This window comes from Trachymyrmex septentrionalis, unplaced genomic scaffold (genome assembly GCF_001594115.1).
Source record: "Trachymyrmex septentrionalis isolate Tsep2-gDNA-1 unplaced genomic scaffold, Tsep1.0 scaffold196, whole genome shotgun sequence".
In the NCBI taxonomy this organism is placed as follows: Eukaryota; Metazoa; Arthropoda; class Insecta; order Hymenoptera; family Formicidae; genus Trachymyrmex; species Trachymyrmex septentrionalis.
Genome location: NW_017305135.1, coordinates 260,767 through 278,833, shown reverse-complemented (window position 1 = coordinate 278,833; position 18,067 = coordinate 260,767). Strand labels below are relative to the sequence as shown.

At 29.8% G+C, this 18,067-nt stretch overlaps 3 protein-coding genes across 4 annotated transcripts in view; 2 read left to right on the top strand and 1 right to left on the bottom strand.

Moving 5' to 3' along the window:
- Window positions 1-2,367, top strand: part of LOC108747148 — a 4,979-nt gene extending 2,612 nt beyond the window's left edge. Inside the window, exons 3-5 of the mRNA XM_018484425.1 lie at window positions 118-374; window positions 1,275-1,511; window positions 1,607-2,367. Coding sequence (XP_018339927.1) covers window positions 118-374; window positions 1,275-1,511; window positions 1,607-2,077 — 965 coding nt within the window. The 3' untranslated portion in view covers window positions 2,078-2,367. The remainder of the gene's footprint in view (window positions 1-117; window positions 375-1,274; window positions 1,512-1,606) is intronic.
- A 743-nt stretch (window positions 2,368-3,110) lies between these two features.
- On the bottom strand, window positions 3,111-4,361 carry LOC108747183 (UPF0687 protein C20orf27). The gene is made up of 4 exons (XM_018484504.1): window positions 4,226-4,361; window positions 4,041-4,158; window positions 3,553-3,690; window positions 3,111-3,462 (listed from the first exon to the last, which is right to left on the bottom strand). The coding sequence occupies exons 1-4, from the start codon at window positions 4,236-4,238 to the stop codon at window positions 3,264-3,266; spliced, it is 468 nt and encodes a 155-aa protein (XP_018340006.1). The 5' UTR covers window positions 4,239-4,361; the 3' UTR covers window positions 3,111-3,263.
- A 6,594-nt stretch (window positions 4,362-10,955) lies between these two features.
- LOC108747165 (signal recognition particle subunit SRP72) overlaps window positions 10,956-18,067 on the top strand; it is an 8,762-nt gene continuing 1,650 nt past the window's right edge. The window contains exons 1-7 of one of the 2 annotated variants that reach the window (XM_018484467.1): window positions 10,956-11,063; window positions 13,345-13,423; window positions 13,503-13,594; window positions 14,079-14,187; window positions 16,969-17,086; window positions 17,166-17,421; window positions 17,510-17,989. In XM_018484467.1, the coding sequence (XP_018339969.1) occupies window positions 11,016-11,063; window positions 13,345-13,423; window positions 13,503-13,594; window positions 14,079-14,187; window positions 16,969-17,086; window positions 17,166-17,421; window positions 17,510-17,989 (1,182 nt within the window). In that variant the 5' untranslated portion in view covers window positions 10,956-11,015. Of the gene's footprint in view, window positions 11,064-13,344; window positions 13,424-13,502; window positions 13,595-14,078; window positions 14,188-16,368; window positions 16,709-16,968; window positions 17,087-17,165; window positions 17,422-17,509; window positions 17,990-18,067 lie in introns of those variants that run through there. The other variant, XM_018484466.1, reaches the window with a different exon arrangement.

The window sequence follows — 18,067 nt, the reverse complement described above, 5'->3', positions numbered from 1 at the left end:
TTACATCATTTGTAGGATATGAAATGTGATTCAATTAATTCATATATATATACTATAAACAGAGTCAGATGCGGAAAATCGCTGACTGATATTTCAAATAAGACAATTTTTTGACAGAATCCTTATTACAAAATCGATCGTCCTTCTTGTATGGTCGAAGGCCCGCTGGAACTGTGCCTGTCTATGCTCTCGTGAAAAATTGCATTTCCAAAGACATGCGACTACGTGCAGCAAGAAATATGCCGATACTGAAGACGTCCGTGAAGCGGAATGCTTTCACGTTGATACAGGATCCAGGATTTTTGGCTCAACGACAAACCAACAGTGTCAGTGATCTAAGAGCACGAACTATATCGCAAGAACAAATACGACAGGTAAAATACGTGAAAATAAGCAAGAAACACTAACTAAAAGTAACGTAACAATTTTACACTTAACACTCTGATGAAAAAATTTTGCTGAAATTGAATTTAAATTATTCCACATTTCAACAAAATTGCTGAAAATTTCACTAAAAGTGAATTTTTCAACTAACATACTGAAAAATTACTAAAACTGAACTGGAATTTTGTTAAAAATGAATTTGTCAACTAAAATTCACTAAAATTAAATTAAAATTTTTCTGAAAGCTGAAATTTTGCTGAAATGATTCCAAAACGTGGAATAATTTCAGCAAAATTTTTCCACCAGGACAATGTAATGTAACACACTTGTTATATTACATCTATATTATTGAGTATAAAATTATAACATTGATGTACATTATATATATCTTTTAGTTTATAAAACAGTGGGAATAAAACAACAAATATCTTTTTATAATTTTCGTAAATTTCAAATGAAAATGATTAATGATTAAAATGATTTAGATCCGGGTTCGACTCCCGGCCGAGGCAATATTTTTTCGCAATAAAATTATTACAGTTTTAAGATTGGGAAGAAATTGGGGGGATTTATTAGTTTCAGATTTATTGTGTGAATCCGATAATTTCATCGGCTCTCAATTTATGTCTGAAAAATTAATTATATACTTTCAATTTTATTGAATGTATATTAAGTCAGTAGTTCAACATCTTACTGTGACCGATACGGCGCTGATTTCAATGTTTAGTTTGAAAATGATTAAATTTATTAAATTTTCACGCATTATTGCTTTTGTTATCCTTAATTATTACTTCTGAAAGAATATGAAATAATTCAAAAAAGAATAATGATATAATTATACCACTTCAATTCCAATTTCGTTCTCTTTTTTTTCACGCGATTCCCTTCAGGCGGCAACAGTACCGCGATTCGAAAAGGTAAGAGAAGAGAATGGATGTCAAAAAGTACACTTTCACGTGACCTATTGGATGTTCTATCCGTTTAGTGAAGGAAAAACGATTTGCGTATTGGATCTTGGATTTTTTGGCAGCTGGCCGATACCTACTATTGGTGGCGTGTGCATAGGTACACTTAAAGAATATGGTAGTCACATCGGAGATTGGGAACATATGAGTCTTTATTTCAAGGTAAATCATCTTTAGCAATCCTTCAAAGTAAATTTTTTTATCCATTATCATCATTCACACGAACATGCCTACCTAAATACGATGTCGTCATTTAGGACAACGAATATCCTCTGGCAATGTATGTATCGGCACACGATGTCGGTGCATTTTATCAGTATGATCCACGAAATGGTACTTTCGTCTATGAGAGTCAAGAAACGAGAAAAGGTCTCTTCCAGAAACCAACATTTCCTGAAAAGGTTTATACCGCTGGTGATTCACATCCAATTTTATTTAGCGCACGCGGCTCTCATGGGCTTTGGACAGCTCCGGGCAAGCACAAATTCGTTCGTGTACCTCGTCTGTACGACGAGAGTGGATTTGGAACTGCTTGGCCAACATGGAAAAGATTGGAGTTGCTCTTGGAAGAGGATAATGAGCCTTTACCAGGTTGGATGACTTTTAAGGGCAAATGGGGTAATCCAAGCAGCAATTGTCATCCACTAGCAAGACTAGGTTTTAACATTTGCGAATTTGTAGACGGCCCAACTGGAATTCCTATGAAAAAATTCAATTTTCGATGTTAAGACTTACTATCGCTAAAATTAATTAGGCAAAAAGACTGAGACGCGTCGTTTCGATTCGAATTTTTAAATTAATTGATAATATATAGCGTACAGGATGTCCCATTTTAATTGCTCTAGCCAAATATCTTAAAAAATTTATAAAATATGAAAAAATGTTTTAGATGTAAAAACGAACGGTTTTGAGAGGATGTATTTTAATCCTTTTTTTTCTCTCCTTTAGATAAAGGCTCTAAGATATAAAGGTCACCTCCGTTTTTTTAAATGAAATTGTGCAATTTTTTTACACAATATGTGATTCCTCCAATTATTCTGCATATAAAAGTATTAAAGTAGAAATATTTTATATTTTATTCCGATATATATACAAGGTGTTAGTTAAGTATTTTGCCATACTTAACAGAGCGATTCTTTGGTTTATTTCAAGTAAAAAAGTCTCTATAAACATGTGTCCTAAACTTAGTTTTCTTAGTTTTCGAAATATAGGTGAATTTCGTCAAATATTTGACGAAACGGTAAATACTTAACACCCTGTATATATTGACATGAAATATTAATCACCTAAAAAAAAACCGTCCACTTAAAAAAACTAAAATACATCTTCGAAACCATTTCTCTTTCATTTTTCATCAAACATGTTTTTCATAATTTATATATTTCATTTAAGATATTTGCCTGGGGCAAATGACAATTGAACATTTTGTATTTTGTATATATAAGATAAATTGATGCGATTTTAATGAGAATGCCAAAGATGGTTGACGATAATACGAGAGAGGACTTTACGTCTCAGTTCATTCAAATAATTGATCTTCATGATCACAACTGAAAAGTAATTTAGTGCCACTGATGTTTATTTAGCAGAAATTTCGTTGAAAATTAACATCGATATCGATTGATATAAAATGATAACAAAATAGAATTTGTTTAATACATAATGCGTACATAATAAGTGATAGAGAATAAGTGATATTATTGCTTTTGCAGACTTTTGCGCGTGATATATTCTTAAGAGCAATAGGCAAATAATCTTCTCTCGTGGAACTTAGCCATTTACAATTGCAATGTTCGCTGTAGTCTGATTACAAGATCTTTTGGCTATGCTGAATTGTTCATTCATTTGAACTAGTATTCAGCACTTAAATGCTTAAATATTTATCAGCGAAAGACAGCTCGATAATAAGCAACATTATTCAGACATCTCATCTTCGCTGGTTCCTTCTACAGCAATACTGCGTATGCCGTTTCTCAACAATGGTGTACCCTTATCTTTAGCTAATACACGTGCATTCAGTACAATTTTTAATGGAGTACCTGATGGACAACACATCACTTCAACATCCTCTTTTAATATTTTCTCCTTATATGCCAATAGCTCAACTTTTAACCTGATAAAAGGATCAATTATTTCATTAGCTAGATCAGTTTAAAAAGATACTTGATTAACGTGATAAACATATATGTAACCAATGTTATACCTTAAGCCATCTTTTTCTTGTGCAAAATCGACAATATGACAATTTGCATTGTGACTTCCTGCAATTACTGCTGGAGCTACTGTCTTTTCATCTGGATGAATACATGTGTTCCATGGTACTGAAAATTCTACATGATATCTGAAATAAATATATCATATATACATATACAGAGTAAATCAGAATCATTGAATCAGCTTTTTACCCTATGAGAAAATAATTGACTGCATACGTTATAATTCAATTAGGTATGAAGTCGATAATTTTCTCATAGGGTAAAAAGTTGGTTTAACGACTCTGATTCACCCTGTATATATGAAATATTTAAAAATTAATATATGCATTCCCTTTCCTAATATATTTTTGTATATATTACAAATTTTAATAAATAATTGTAATTGACAAATTAAAGTCTAGTTTTTAGCATTTAACATAGCAATCAGACCAATATACAATTATAAAATATTTATATAAGTTTTATATGTAATAACCTGTGATACAATTGCAAAAACCCTAAATGAGCATCTATATGACCATGTCGCTGTGGCTGTATCATAATATTATTATCTTTTCCAAATCCACTTCCACCGCTAAAATGAACATGATGCTCTAAACATACAAAATTTTGATTTACACATTTTATATAATTGTTAATAAAGAAGAGATAATCAAATACCTTTATCTCCCATGTTCCATAAAATAGTTTGGCAGGTTTGACAGTTGTAATTTCATACTGTTTACCAAAAAAGTTGATAAAATTAACTATCCAGTGCTTCTAATGACTGACGATGTAAAGTCTAGTTTGTCTAGTTTAAAATAGGTTAAGTTGTTTCGCTCCTAAAATGCACAATGTTGACCAATCAGAAAGTTGCTAGGTTGCTACAAGCTGTTTTCTAGTTAGGACACAAGGCTTAGTTTCCACCAAGGGTTTATACCGCATCAGAATGTAAGAATCAACCAACTACAGTCGAGCATTCCCCTGTCATTCGACTGTAACAGGGAAATACTCGATTGTAGTTGGTTCTTACATTCTGATCCGGCTTAAACTTTCGGTGGAAACTAGGCCACTGAGTACGGTCAACGCGATGCTGCAAACGCTTTAAAGCGTTTTTTTAATTAGTCAGTTTGTAAAATTCTTTCTTCTAATTGATCTATCAAATGCTTCAAAGCGGAGGAAACTGGCAGAACTAGTGCGCACTTAGTGCACATTAAAGCTGTACATTAACCTAATTTGACTGTAAAAATGAGAAATTTTAATTAATAAAATACCCAATATATATTTTATCAAATAAAGTGTATTAAGGATTTTGTGGTTTAAATTGTTTTTATATTTTTATTAAACGTACATCTTTATGTCAATTTGTGTACAGTTTTAAAGTGCACTGAGAGCGCATCAGGGGGTCAATTCTGTATCTTCAAAGAAGGTGAAAATGACAAAAGTGAGCAAATTTATTAGATGTTGACCAATGAAATAATCAGTATTCTAGTAAATTTGTTCACTTTTATACTTTTCATCTCATTTCAAGATACAGAATCGAGCTCTGCCAGTGAAAAACGATATTAGTTTTACAGTATACCAGGAAGTCGGTTGTGTATCTTGAAATAAGGTAAAAATTACAAAAATGAACAAATTCACTAAAATGTTCATAATTTAATTAGTCAATACCTAGTAATTATTACTAACTTTTGTAATTTTTATCTCATTTTAAAATACACAATCAAGTCTTAAAATGCATTGCAAGTCTTCTATTCTATTCTTATAATTATATTTAGCATATCAATAATAGATTTATAATTTTTTCAGAATTGATGATTTTTGAAAGTTTTATTGTAAAGTAAGTACGGTTACTAAATAACTTTTTAAAAAGTTAGTAACATTAAGCGAATTCAAGACGACAAAGCGGCTAGGCATGCTTACAGAGCGATTGAATATGATTGGCTGGATTTATAAATAACAACTAATTATGCTCATTTGCTCGGTGAGCAGGTCCCTTTGCCGTCAACTTGAACGCGCCCATTGACATATTTTAGACAATTGTACTTAGCTTTTTACTGTGTATAAAAAGAATAGGGAACAGAGAACAGAGAACAAGAATTTCAACCTATCAGAAATCATGTATTGCGGAATACACAGTTTCTGATAGATTGAAATTTTTATTCTCTGTTCCCTTATTCTCTGTTCCTTTTATATTGTGCGGAGCCCCTTACACTGCTCGACACAGTAAAAAGCTAAGTACAATTGTTTAAAACATGTCAATGGGCGCGTTCAAGTTGACGACAAAGGGACACTGTGTTATAGTTGGAACACTTTGTGTAAAGCCCGATGTCCACGATGCTAGAAATCGGTCGGAGATATCGGACAAAGGAAAAATTAATAAATCACATTTGAACAATTTGATCACATGACATTGCGATTGGTCAATTCTTTTATCCGAGGTCTCCAACCAATTTGGGGACCAATTTCTAGCATCGTGGACAGAAGGTTTAAGCCTTGATCCTCACTTACGGGCAACAGTGCGTTGACACCGAACGCTGATTAGTGAAAAACGGATGATAGAGGTAAATTTCACCCCCACAACCGGCTTTTGATCAATCAGCGTTCTGTGTCAAAGCGTATTGTCTATATGAGGATCCGGGCTCATTGCCCTTTTTGTCTTGAAGTATGGAAAGAAATGCAAAGTGTCCTTTTCATTTTTTATTAAGTTCATTTTATGATATATTATTTGACGAGTTTTTTATATTACGATTATATTATATTACGAGTATGGAACACGGAGAAAGTGTTGTGAGTAATGTTGAATTTGAAGATGAAAGTTCGTTGAATCTTTATTCGATTGTAGATTAATATGTTGTACAATACTAGCCTAATTTTCATCGAGAGTTTAAACCGGATCAGAATGTAAGAACCAAACAACTACAGTCGAGTATCCCTCTATTACAGTCGAACGACAAGGGAATGCTCGACTGTAGTTGGTTGGCTCTTACATTCCGGATTAAACCCTCGGAAAAAGGAAACTAGGCCATTCACTACTACTGCTACTCCCATAACTTTAAGGGCCGATTGTTCCACCTTTTAATAAATTTTACCTATAAAGTAAATCTGATAATCCGCGCATGTGATTGAGTAATTTTACTACTTAACCAACAGGTAAAATTTACCAAAACATGAACAATCTAAGTCTACGTTTACGCAATTGTAGATCGGGCTTTACACTGTGTCATCTGATGTGTACGTTGTTGGAAAACACCCACAAAAATAATCAAATGTCAAAAGGAAAAGACTTGTGGAGTTATACTAATTTTTTTTTTATTTTTTAATAAAAATACACTTAATTGTTTCAATAACAATATGTAATTGTTTAAATGAGACGTATAAAATCTCAAATGATGCAGAAAAGAAAAACATATTAAAAAAAAAGAAAAGTTCTGTAGACTGATATTTGTGGAAAATACGCTTAAAAAGATCAATATTAATAGTGTAATATAAGGGAACTCAAATGTTTAATTAGCTGTCGACAGGTTGTCCCATCGAGCTGAAATTTGACAGAAATTATTTTTTTATGAATTGAAACCATTTTGAGGAGTGCTGCGGAAAGAATTAAAAAAAACATTTTTTTTTAAGAGTAAAGATGGATCATCCTAGTACATGCTCATACATCCTTCTCTCTTTATCAAATTTAGTTTTTTTTATGTCCGGGATCTTTTTCTTCTAAATTAAAAAAATTGGCTTGAGGTAAATGACTATCATTTTTTTCCATGTAGAATATTCATAAAAAATACTCATATGCCTCCTAAATATATTTAAATTTGGCGTGATTTTTTTTTAACCCGAAAATACCCGCAACGGCGAGAATTTTAACACCGTACCGCTCAAATTTATGTATCTACTAATAAAGGAAATGTTTTTTTATTTTATATTTCCATAAAACAAATAATGTAATCATTCCATAAATAAACAATTTAAAAATAAAAAATAAATCCTTTTTCCTTTTGTAAAATTACTTTTTAGTGTGAAGAAGTATTTATATTGACCGCAACCGTATGCCGTAATCTGTAAAAATTGGTTAATTATCTTTGAGTATTTCCTTCTTATAGTCGAATTAGAGGGGAATTGTGATTAGTCAATTTTTACAGATTACAGCATACGGTTATGGCCAATATAAATGCTTCTTTACACTAAAAAGTAATTTTACAAAAGAAAAACGAATTGATTTTTTATTTTTAAATAATAATATAACGTAAAAACATTAAAAATAATTTAATGGATAATTTTCGCACTATTTGTTTTTAAAAAAATCAAGCTTCGGAAAAAGTAAAAAAATTGCTTATATAAAATTATACATAATTGTATATGAGCAATTTTTTTATATAACTTGATCTTTTCTAAAACTAACAATGCGATTATTCTTTTAATTATTAATGTTCACGTTATTGTTATTTTTATTACACTAAAAAATAATTTTACAAAAAAAATGTATAATTATATCTTTATGAATACTTATACGAATTTATGTATGTTTATACATATTTATACATATTCATGCATGAAAAATTTTTTACCGGGTAAGAGTTTGTGCTCCCTACTGTTTAAATTTTTTTTGTTTGTCATAGCAATTAAAAGTGGACATTTGTCAAAATATTACAAACTTAAAAAACTAATAAAACTCTTATAAATATTTATGCAAAAGTTTATTTGGATTTATTTACACATTTAAAAGTTATTTACTTAAAACTGCAGTAAAATATATCCTGCACACAAAGATTAAAATCAGGACATAAGACATCTTTTGGACGATTCTTTTGGACGTTTACAAATATCTTAAGACTTTTTTTTAAATGTTTTATGTCCCGATTTTGAACTTTGTGTTGTCTGAATTTATGATTATTTTATTACATACATATACAATGTAAAAGCCGTTATAGCTAAATTATTTAACTATTTGTTGTTTTGTTTCTTTGCTTTGTTTTTTTTTTGGAATGTTAGTTTTGGAATGTATTTAACAATAAATTGTTAATTCTCTGATATTGAATTAGCTAATGTTGGTTTTTTATAATTGATATTTTGACCAATATTTCTAAATAATACTAGCTGTTACATACAACTAATTAAAACACATTCTTATATAAGTGTCAAATACGTCAGCAAGTGTCATCAGTAGTTATCAAAGTTTACAATAATCGGTTTTGAAAACTGCAATCTGTTCTTGCACATCTGCATCTTCATTTGAATCACAATGATTATTCGTTACGATGAAATGTATAAACTAAATTACATAGTAAAATATCGCAACTTTTTATGACAAGAGGATCTACACTTTATTACAATGAAGGAAATTATATAAAATTAGCTATATAATGATGATAATAATGAGTGTGCGATGTGTGCGTACATATACATGTAGTGAAATAATCAATTCTCAGAATAATCAAACTTTATAATAGACGTAATCGCAATAATTCCAAGCAATTTAGTTGTATACGCGTCCGGCAGATATTCATCTTTAGTTCAAGCATTTATTTCGAGAATAATTACAAGAAAAACAGAGAATTTATATTTATTATACCGAAGGAATTTTTAACAGGAAGTAGTTCTACTTAATGATCTCTAAGAAAAAAAAGGAAAAATCGCGCATTTTTTTCCATATCTTAATCAAACACGTACAGTTAGAAGCATAGCTTTTAATGACACCAATATATTAAGCTAAAAATAAAATAATGCTCAAACATTAAATTAATATCTCATCTTACACTTTTTTGATGAATATTAAATTTTGTGTTCTATTCTTTGTTATTGTCAATGGTTATTCGTTATTCGTTGCGTAACTATAAACCATCAGCGATCGTTACGTAGTTACATTATTCTGTGTTGCTTCGTTTAAAAGTTTGTTCTCTCTTTGTTTCATGTGTGTTGTAAAGAAAATTTGTAATAGGTATTAGTTGCTTTTCACTTACACCAAAATTCAAATAATTCTCATTTGTGACGTCATGACTCAATTAAATGCATGTTCCTTTTCATTCTATCAAGTGAAATTCGATTGAGTTTTTACCTCCAAACTGCACAAGCTCAAAAATGTGTACTTTACTGAGTCTTATTTACATTAAAAGTGAGATTTATAAATCTCTATTGCGATAACATAATTTTATCAAAGTAAGTAAATAATGACGTCATTATATGAATATAAAATATGCACAGAACTTTAGATTCAGTATCACTTGTGTCATAATAAAAAGCAACTATTCTCTTTTCATCGCGCCTCTTTAGGTTCAATTTACAAAAAATTCAGGCATATTTAGAATACGCTTTTATAGATATAAATGCGCACTTTTATTTCTGAAATTCTATAATATAACGTAAATTAAATACGCACTAACATGAATTTCGCGTTGCTTGAAAAATCCCCAAAAATGCTTCCACTTAAAAAGAGATAAATGTATATTCAAATATTGAAACGAAATACAAAAAGTACAAACAACACGAATAAACTTATGATTATAAAGTGTATCGTGAATAAGGTCTCAGTATTCATATTCATTGATTTTTTTATCTTACAACTTATGGAAGTTTGTAGTAACTATAATTGGAATAAAAATTCAGATTTCTTATTTAATATATTTTTATTTTTTTGTTTTTGATGAACATCATAAATATATACAGGGTGTTTGATAAATTCGCATAAGAGTAGAGCGAACTAAACTGAGTCGAAAAGTTCTCTATCATTTTACAATTTTCGCAATAGTTAACAAGATATTAATTACTAAAAATCGCCGAATATTGATGTCCAATAATTTTTTACTCAAGTACTATCAACTTTACAGAAAATTATTTAGTATCGCATCTTCTCATATTAATAAAAATAGGTATCGATAAAAAAATACAGTACTAAAAAGTACATACAAAAATTCTGAAAAAATTCTTGGATTCTTTCTCTATAAAAAGGAAATAAATAAATTTTTGTCTCTTACTGTTTTTTTGTAAAATTAATAGTACTTGAATAAAAAATTATTGAAAAACAATATTTAGTGATTTTTAATAATTGATATCTTGTTAATTATTGCGAAAATTGTAAAATGCTAGAGGACTTTTCAACTCAGTTTAATCCGCTCTATCTCTGTGCGAGAGTTGTATCGTTGCTTATCAAACATCCTGTATATATAACAAGTGTTATTATTTAAAAAATAATTCTGCTATTAATATTCATTGTCTGTTATACTCATTATAATAGCAAAACTTCAAGACTAAATGCATACATTGCTATTATTGCGATGATTTATGTTGCTACCTCAAAAGGATAACAAATATAATTCGGGTACTCCCCCACGCATGATGCTAGAGAAGGAATCATTATGTTAGAGAAGGAGAGTCATTATGTCATAAACTATAAAAGCTTAGGACAGTATCTTGCGATTCAGTCAGTAACTCTTTGATCACGAGCTTGTATTCCATCGTGTTGAAACAAAAAATCAAAATGAAAACAATCGTTATATTGCTCGTCGTTTCTTTCGTCGCCGTCTTGGTAAAATTATTTCATTATTATGTGTATCTACATTATTAATGTACTTAATCTATTTCTCTACAAAATATTCTGCATCTTATTTTTAGTATAATTAATTTTTATTATTACTTCAATTCTATCAAACTAATATTCACATACATTCTTAAAACTCCATTTGTCAAAATTCTATTTTTTTTCTATAATTTTAGATTGCGTATTATTTCTTTCTTAAAATAAAGGGTGTAGCAGGATAAGGAGGTGATTTCAGGCCCCAGCACATAATCGATCGCTACAGGGAACAAAATTAACACACTGATGAAAGAATATTTTGTGCAAAGTTTCATCCCAAAAGAGTTACACCGTTTCGAGATATCGAACAAAATGTGATTTTTCATTAATATTTTTTTTCTCTGTTAAATCTAAACGGATCTTTACAAAAAAAATCATGGGTATAAAGAGTATCAAAAAGATTATAGTAAGAATTTTTTTGACATTCTTGGCTCAAAATTCTATTTTTAAAAAATTCAAGAATTTTTGAAACTGTATTTTTTATATGATATGAATGTTTTACCACTTTTAAAATAATTCAGCAGCTAAATCTTATCATAAATTATATTCGTGATTTTTTTCAGATTTTTAGATTTGGTGGAACATACCAAAAAAAAATTAAAACTTTTTTTTCGCCATTATCCGATATAAAATATATTACTTTATTATTCATAATATATGAATAATAAAGTTATGAATATACTATTATGAATAATAGTACCTTATAATATTAGTAACATAATACTTTTAAACATAGTGAAAGACACAGGTCAAAAACTTTTAACAATTTCAAACTAATGTCGTCCCTAAGACCGAGCTCGCTATGACAAAACAGTAACGAAGTAATGAGTAGGAATGATAATAGATGTGAATACTGACACATTTCGATTTCAATCCAAAAACATCGACCTTTTTATATTGTCATATGTTCGCATCGAACCGTCAAACAAAAATATTCGTGACAGCTAGTATAAGTTGACTAAAAGTCGCGTTACGATACCTTTTTGTCAGTGACATCAAGCATACTGCATAAGGTAAATGAATGTACAGTAATCCCTTTCAATTGTCACCTGCACAAATTGACTGGAACCGTCTCCGTAACATTTGAGGTAGTCTACTTTATTTGTTTTCTTGAAGGTCTTGCAATTGTGTTCAAAGTTATTTAAACAAGAGTTAACAATATTTTGCTATTTAAGTTTTTCAAATTATACTTTTCAGTTTCAATTGAGGATTTTCATTTAACACCGACACTAATTGTCAGTCAGATTATAGCACTTTTTCCAATAGTCATTGATTATGGAAGAGCAATTATCTATGAGGTAATATTTTATTCTTTTATTAATAAAGATTTTTTTTGCTATTTCTGATACATTTTTCAACAACTACTGTTAACTAACAGACTAGAGTAAGACAAGTTTATCACGTTTATGTGTTTAACAAAGTTAGAAATTGGTCTTCATTTAAAAAAAAATATAATAAATGCTGAAATCAGTTAAATTAATTTTTCTGAAAGAAAAAAAATGGAATTCTCATTGTTTAACGCGAATTCTATAATATTAAAGTTTTAAACTATTGTCTGCAGAAGTACGATCGAAAGTAAGTAAAATTACATTTAAGAACTACTTAAAATATGTCAATTAATATATTTTATGTCGGAAAATGGCGAAAAAACGGTTTTAATTTTTTTTTTTTAGTATGTTCCACCAAATTTAAAAATTTGAAAAAAATCACGAATATAATTTATGATAAGATTTAGCTGCTGAATTATTTTAAAAGTGGTAAAACGTTTATATCATAAAAAATGCAATTTCAAAAATTCTTGAATTTTTTAAAAACAGAATTTTAAGGCAAGAATGACAAAAAAATTCTTACTCTAATCTTTTTGATACCCTTTATACCCATGATTTTTTTTGTAAAGATCCGTTTAGATTTAACGGAGAAAAAAAATACTAATAAAAAATCACATTTTGTTCGATATCTCGAAACGGTGTGGCTCTTTTGGGATGAAACTTTGCACAAAATATTCTTTCATCAGTGTGTTAATTTTGTCCTCTGTAGCGATCGATTATGTGCTGGGGCCTGAAATCACCTTCTTATCCTGCTATACTCTTTATTTAACTTCAACAGGATGTATTATGAAAATATTTTATAATTGTTAGAAATATCAAATAGGCATATTAAAAAATGCGTTAATTATTAAATATTAACATGTGAATAATAATTTTATAATATTTAAATCCTTATTTAACTGTAGGGTGAATTCACAGACGAAGACCACAAAAAATTCAAAGAAGATAAAGAAAAATGTATGACTGAATTTGGTGTCAGTTCGGGTAAGTGGAGAATAAACTAACTGCATAATTTAAAAACTTATTAAATAAATAATTACATTAATAATAATGCAAATTTCAGCCGAAATTGAAGAAGCAAAAAATGGAGGAGCAGATGAAAATAACGAAAAATTAGCCTGTATGGCTACCTGTATGTTAAAGAAATCTGGAGTTGTAAGCGAGATTCATATCGCATTTTACATATACAGGATGTTCCGAAATTTAAGGGTGATATTATTACAGTGTGAAACTTCGCGAAAAATTAAATAATAAAAGTGTAAAACTTTTTTTCCGTAAAGTAGTAGTTTTTTAAGTATAAGCCTTTAATATTTGATTTATAATCATAAGAGTTAAATTGAAAAGTCATTTGTCCGTGTGACACGTGCAATGGTATTAAATATTAAATAAAACATTGCCGCTGCATGCACACTATCACACGGACAGATAACTTTTTAATCAACACTTTTAATTAGTCAAACTTTAAATGTTTATATTTAAAAAAAAACGGAAAAAATAGTATTACACTTTTATTACTTAGTTTTTCACAAAATTTCACGCTGTAATAATATATTACCCTCAAATTTCAGGACACTCATATATAATATACATTAAAAAAATTAATTAATGAGAAATTAATTTCTATCTCTGTATTTTTTAGATGAATGAGGCTGGAGATGTTGATTGGGACGTAGTTCGTGAGCACATGTTAAAACGTAATAAATCGGAAGAACAAATCAATGAAATGCGTAGCGAATGCGAAAACGTTGGTAAGTATAACATAAATTAAAAATTTAATAAGAGCCAAGATCAATTTTTATCAGTTAAAGAATTGACTGCGCTCCGATATTCGCTGCCAGTATAATATAAAAATCTATAGTATGGTACGCTTTACATGCGCTATAGATTTCCAGTACTGGCAGTGGCTGCGTTCAGCAGAGAAAATTAATCATTTAGCGCTTAGTGATTCTTTAATATGATTAGTTCTGCTGAACGCAGCCAGTGAATATCGGAACGCAATCAATATTGTAATTTCATGATGGTTTTCTCAAATATTTTTTCTCTCAAATGAAAATAAAATAAAATATTGAAATTGTTTCAGATGGAGAGGGTTGCCAAAAGGGAAGGAATTTGTTTAAATGTTTCAAGCGAGTCGGCGGCGATCATCATGCACATTGAACGAATAAAACCATTCTGCAAGAAAATCTAATTGGAACTATTAAAGAGTCTTAATGTCATGTATCTATTATACTTTAGATAACATAAAAATATTATCTTGCACATGTGTCAATATAAAACTGTATAAAAAAGTAAATACACATTTTGTTCCAGTATAAAACAAGTTTTTAAAGGCTAGAAAATTCTCTACTCTTTCTAACCTCTCCTCAAATAATAAGAATTATTAGATCGAATATATATATATTAAATTGAATAGTATTTCAGTCTAAGTTATTCAAGAATCAACATAATATCAATTTGATTAAAATAAAAAATTTATTAAATTCCCTAATAGCAGATCTTCAAAGAATGTTTCAAAGAACACTCAGAGGATCCTTATGTCCTAAAAACATTGAATAATAAGTGTGGCTATTAGGCACATTATAATTAAATAAATTATAAATTGATTTGCAATTATGAGGTAAAAAAACACATAACATTTGTAAAATAAAATAAATCATTATTGCAAATAAGTTTTATTAAAAAGTTTAGTAAGCTGCATGTTTTTCTCTGTACTTTTTTTATTTTTATGATTTTTAATGTCTTAATATCTTATATCAATGAGCGGTCGTAGTATTGAATGCACCTATTAATCGTAATCGTATGCCGTAATCCATAAAAATTGACCAATCACCTTTCAGTATTCCTTTATTTACTTTTTTCTCCTGGAGAGAAAAGGAAGAAAGATGAACTGATGCAAAAGTTCAATCAAAAAGAAAAAGCCTAAACCATAGTATAATTATACAGTAGGTATTTTCCAATTGCTTAAGGGCTATTCCACATAAACTTGCCGCATAAACATATGCATAAAGAAAATTATCCAATCGTATTTTACGTTTGCTTTTATGACAGAAATGTGATTAGATAATTTTCTTTATGCATATGGTTATGCGGCTATGCAAGTTGTATGGAATGACCCTAACACACTTTAACACAATATACACAGGAATACACAAAGTGTATCATTGTGCACGATTCAATTGGAACAGAATGTGTACGCTGTGCATGGTTGAGATCGATTTCGGATAGAGTTAGATTAAATGTAGCTTTTTCCGCCTGTATTTAAATGTTAAATAAAAAAAAGTAAAAGTGCCGGGGCCACTCAATGTCTTCAAATCTCATTTATAGCCTGCAGTTAGTAATATGTAATTGTCATTAGAAAACACAAGCTTACGCAGCCCTCAACTGGTGCGGCCACAATAGAAGGAATAAGGAATTAAAAATAAGGAATAAGGATTCCAACCTATAAGAAACCGTATATTTCAGTGTATCCAATATCTGATAGGTTGAAAGCCTTATTCCTTATTCCTAATTCCTTATTCCTTCTATTGTGGGTGCACTTTAAGGGTATTTCCACACAAACTTGCATAGTCGCATAAACATATGCATAAAGAAAATGATCCAATCACATTTTACGTGCGTATTTATAGAAGAAATGTGATTGGATAATTTTCTTTATGCATAAGTTTATGCGGCTATGCAAGTTTGTGTGGATATACCCTAAATACAGATGTGTAGCGTTGTGTCGACGATAACGGACAATTGGAACGCAACTTGTGTCGCCGTGTGCACGAAAGTGTCTAGGGATATTGCAATTGGAAAGCACCCTTTTTTACTATTAAAATTAATGGAGAAATTTTTCACTTTTCACTTTCCATCCTAGGGATAAAGTTTTATGATTGATGTCTAATGCTGAAAATGTACAGTATACGTAACGTAAACTGTAGATTTTCAGCGCTAGCAGTGAATTTTGAAACATAGTTTTGAGCACATATGAATAATTTTCGCATACGAAAATGATAGTTTCTTGGTTCTGATTGGTCGATTGTATATATACGGAATTGCTATTTTCGTATGCGATTTTCGTTCAGAAATAGGACCCCTGTATTTGTGCATGCGTAGATAGCGCAATTCCACGTTGTCAGTTGTGTCACACCGGCCACACGTCACACGTATGTGCCTGATTGAAGAACATGGCTTCGAAAGAAAGTAACCTTTCTGTATTGTACACGGAATTAAATAAATTAGGACAAAACGGAGAATATGAGAGGGCTCTAAAAACTGTAAACAGAAGTAAGCTAAATTACAATTAAGTTATTTATTAATAAAAATATAATTTATTTATTAAAATAGTGAAACTGAAATCAATAATTATAACAAAAATAATTGATGTATTTACCCTTGCTTTAACGCTTTTATGTCATTTCACATGGTACTTCCGTAAAATTATTTTTATATCATTTTTTTCGGACAATTAAGATTCAAAAAACATTCTGAAATAAGAAAATGTATCATTTGAAGTTAATTAACTATGATATCATTCCATTATTTAGTTTTAGGCATCTCCCAGGATGAAGAAGTAGCGTTTCACTGTAAGATTATTTGCTACATCCAGCTGTCCAAATTCAACGAGGCATTGCAACTTATTGTTAAAACACCGAAATTAGCAACGTATAACATACTATATGTTACTATATTTATGTTATATATGTATAATATTTTATAAATTGCTTTTTTTTCTAATCTATAGAAATTTGGAATTTGAAAAAGGATATTGTCTGTATCGGTTAAATCAAGTTTCTGAAGCATTAAAAGTGATAGAAAATGTGCAAAATCCTTCTCTAAAGATTAAAGAACTAAAAGCTCAGATATTGTATCGCTTAGAGAGATATGAAGAATGTTTTGCAGTATATAGAGATATCATTAAGAATTCAAATGACGAGTATGAAGAGGAAAGAGAAACAAATCTTGCAGCTGTGCTTGCAAATTTAGCAATTGAAGGTTCAGTAAGTATCGTGTATTTTAGAAAATTAAAAGCAGTTTAACAAAGATTAAAAAAGATTGATAGTTTTAACATATAAAGATAATTTCTAGGATTTAGAAGTTCCTCCTTTACGTGAACATACTTATGAGTTAACATACAATGCAGCATGCCGTTTACTCGCTCAAGGAAGTGGAGATTACAAAGCTATTTTAGCAGAAGCAGAAAAGAAATTGAGAACCGCTGAGAAAATGTGCAAGGAAGGATTGGAAGAAGATGGAGTATCTGAAGAGGAGATTGAAAATGAATTAGGTGTAATTCGAGTACAACTTGGATATTGTTTACAATTACAAGGTCGAGAAAAAGAAGCACATGCATTATATACTGCTGCTCTAAAGGCTAAGCCAGATGATATTGCATTGGTCGCTGTAGCTAGTAATAATTTAGTATGTCTAAATAAAGATCAAAATGTCTTTGATAGTAAAAAGAGAATGAAAAGTGCTACTCACGAAAGTTTAGAGCACAAATTAACTTCTAAGCAAAGAAGAAATATCGCATATAATCAATGTTTATTAGCATTTTACACTGATCAAGTAAGTTGTTATATAATAATGCATATGTGTATATATGCTGTTACATATATATATGCACATGTATGTACATATATATAT

Coding starts and splice junctions, on each gene's coding strand:
- LOC108747183 (XM_018484504.1), bottom strand. Junction 3,691..4,040: donor TTTTTGCAATTGTATCACAG/GTTATTACATAT, acceptor TATTTATTTCAG/ATATCATGTAGAATTTTCAG. Junction 3,463..3,552: donor CAAGAAAAAGATGGCTTAAG/GTATAACATTGG, acceptor TCCTTTTATCAG/GTTAAAAGTTGAGCTATTGG.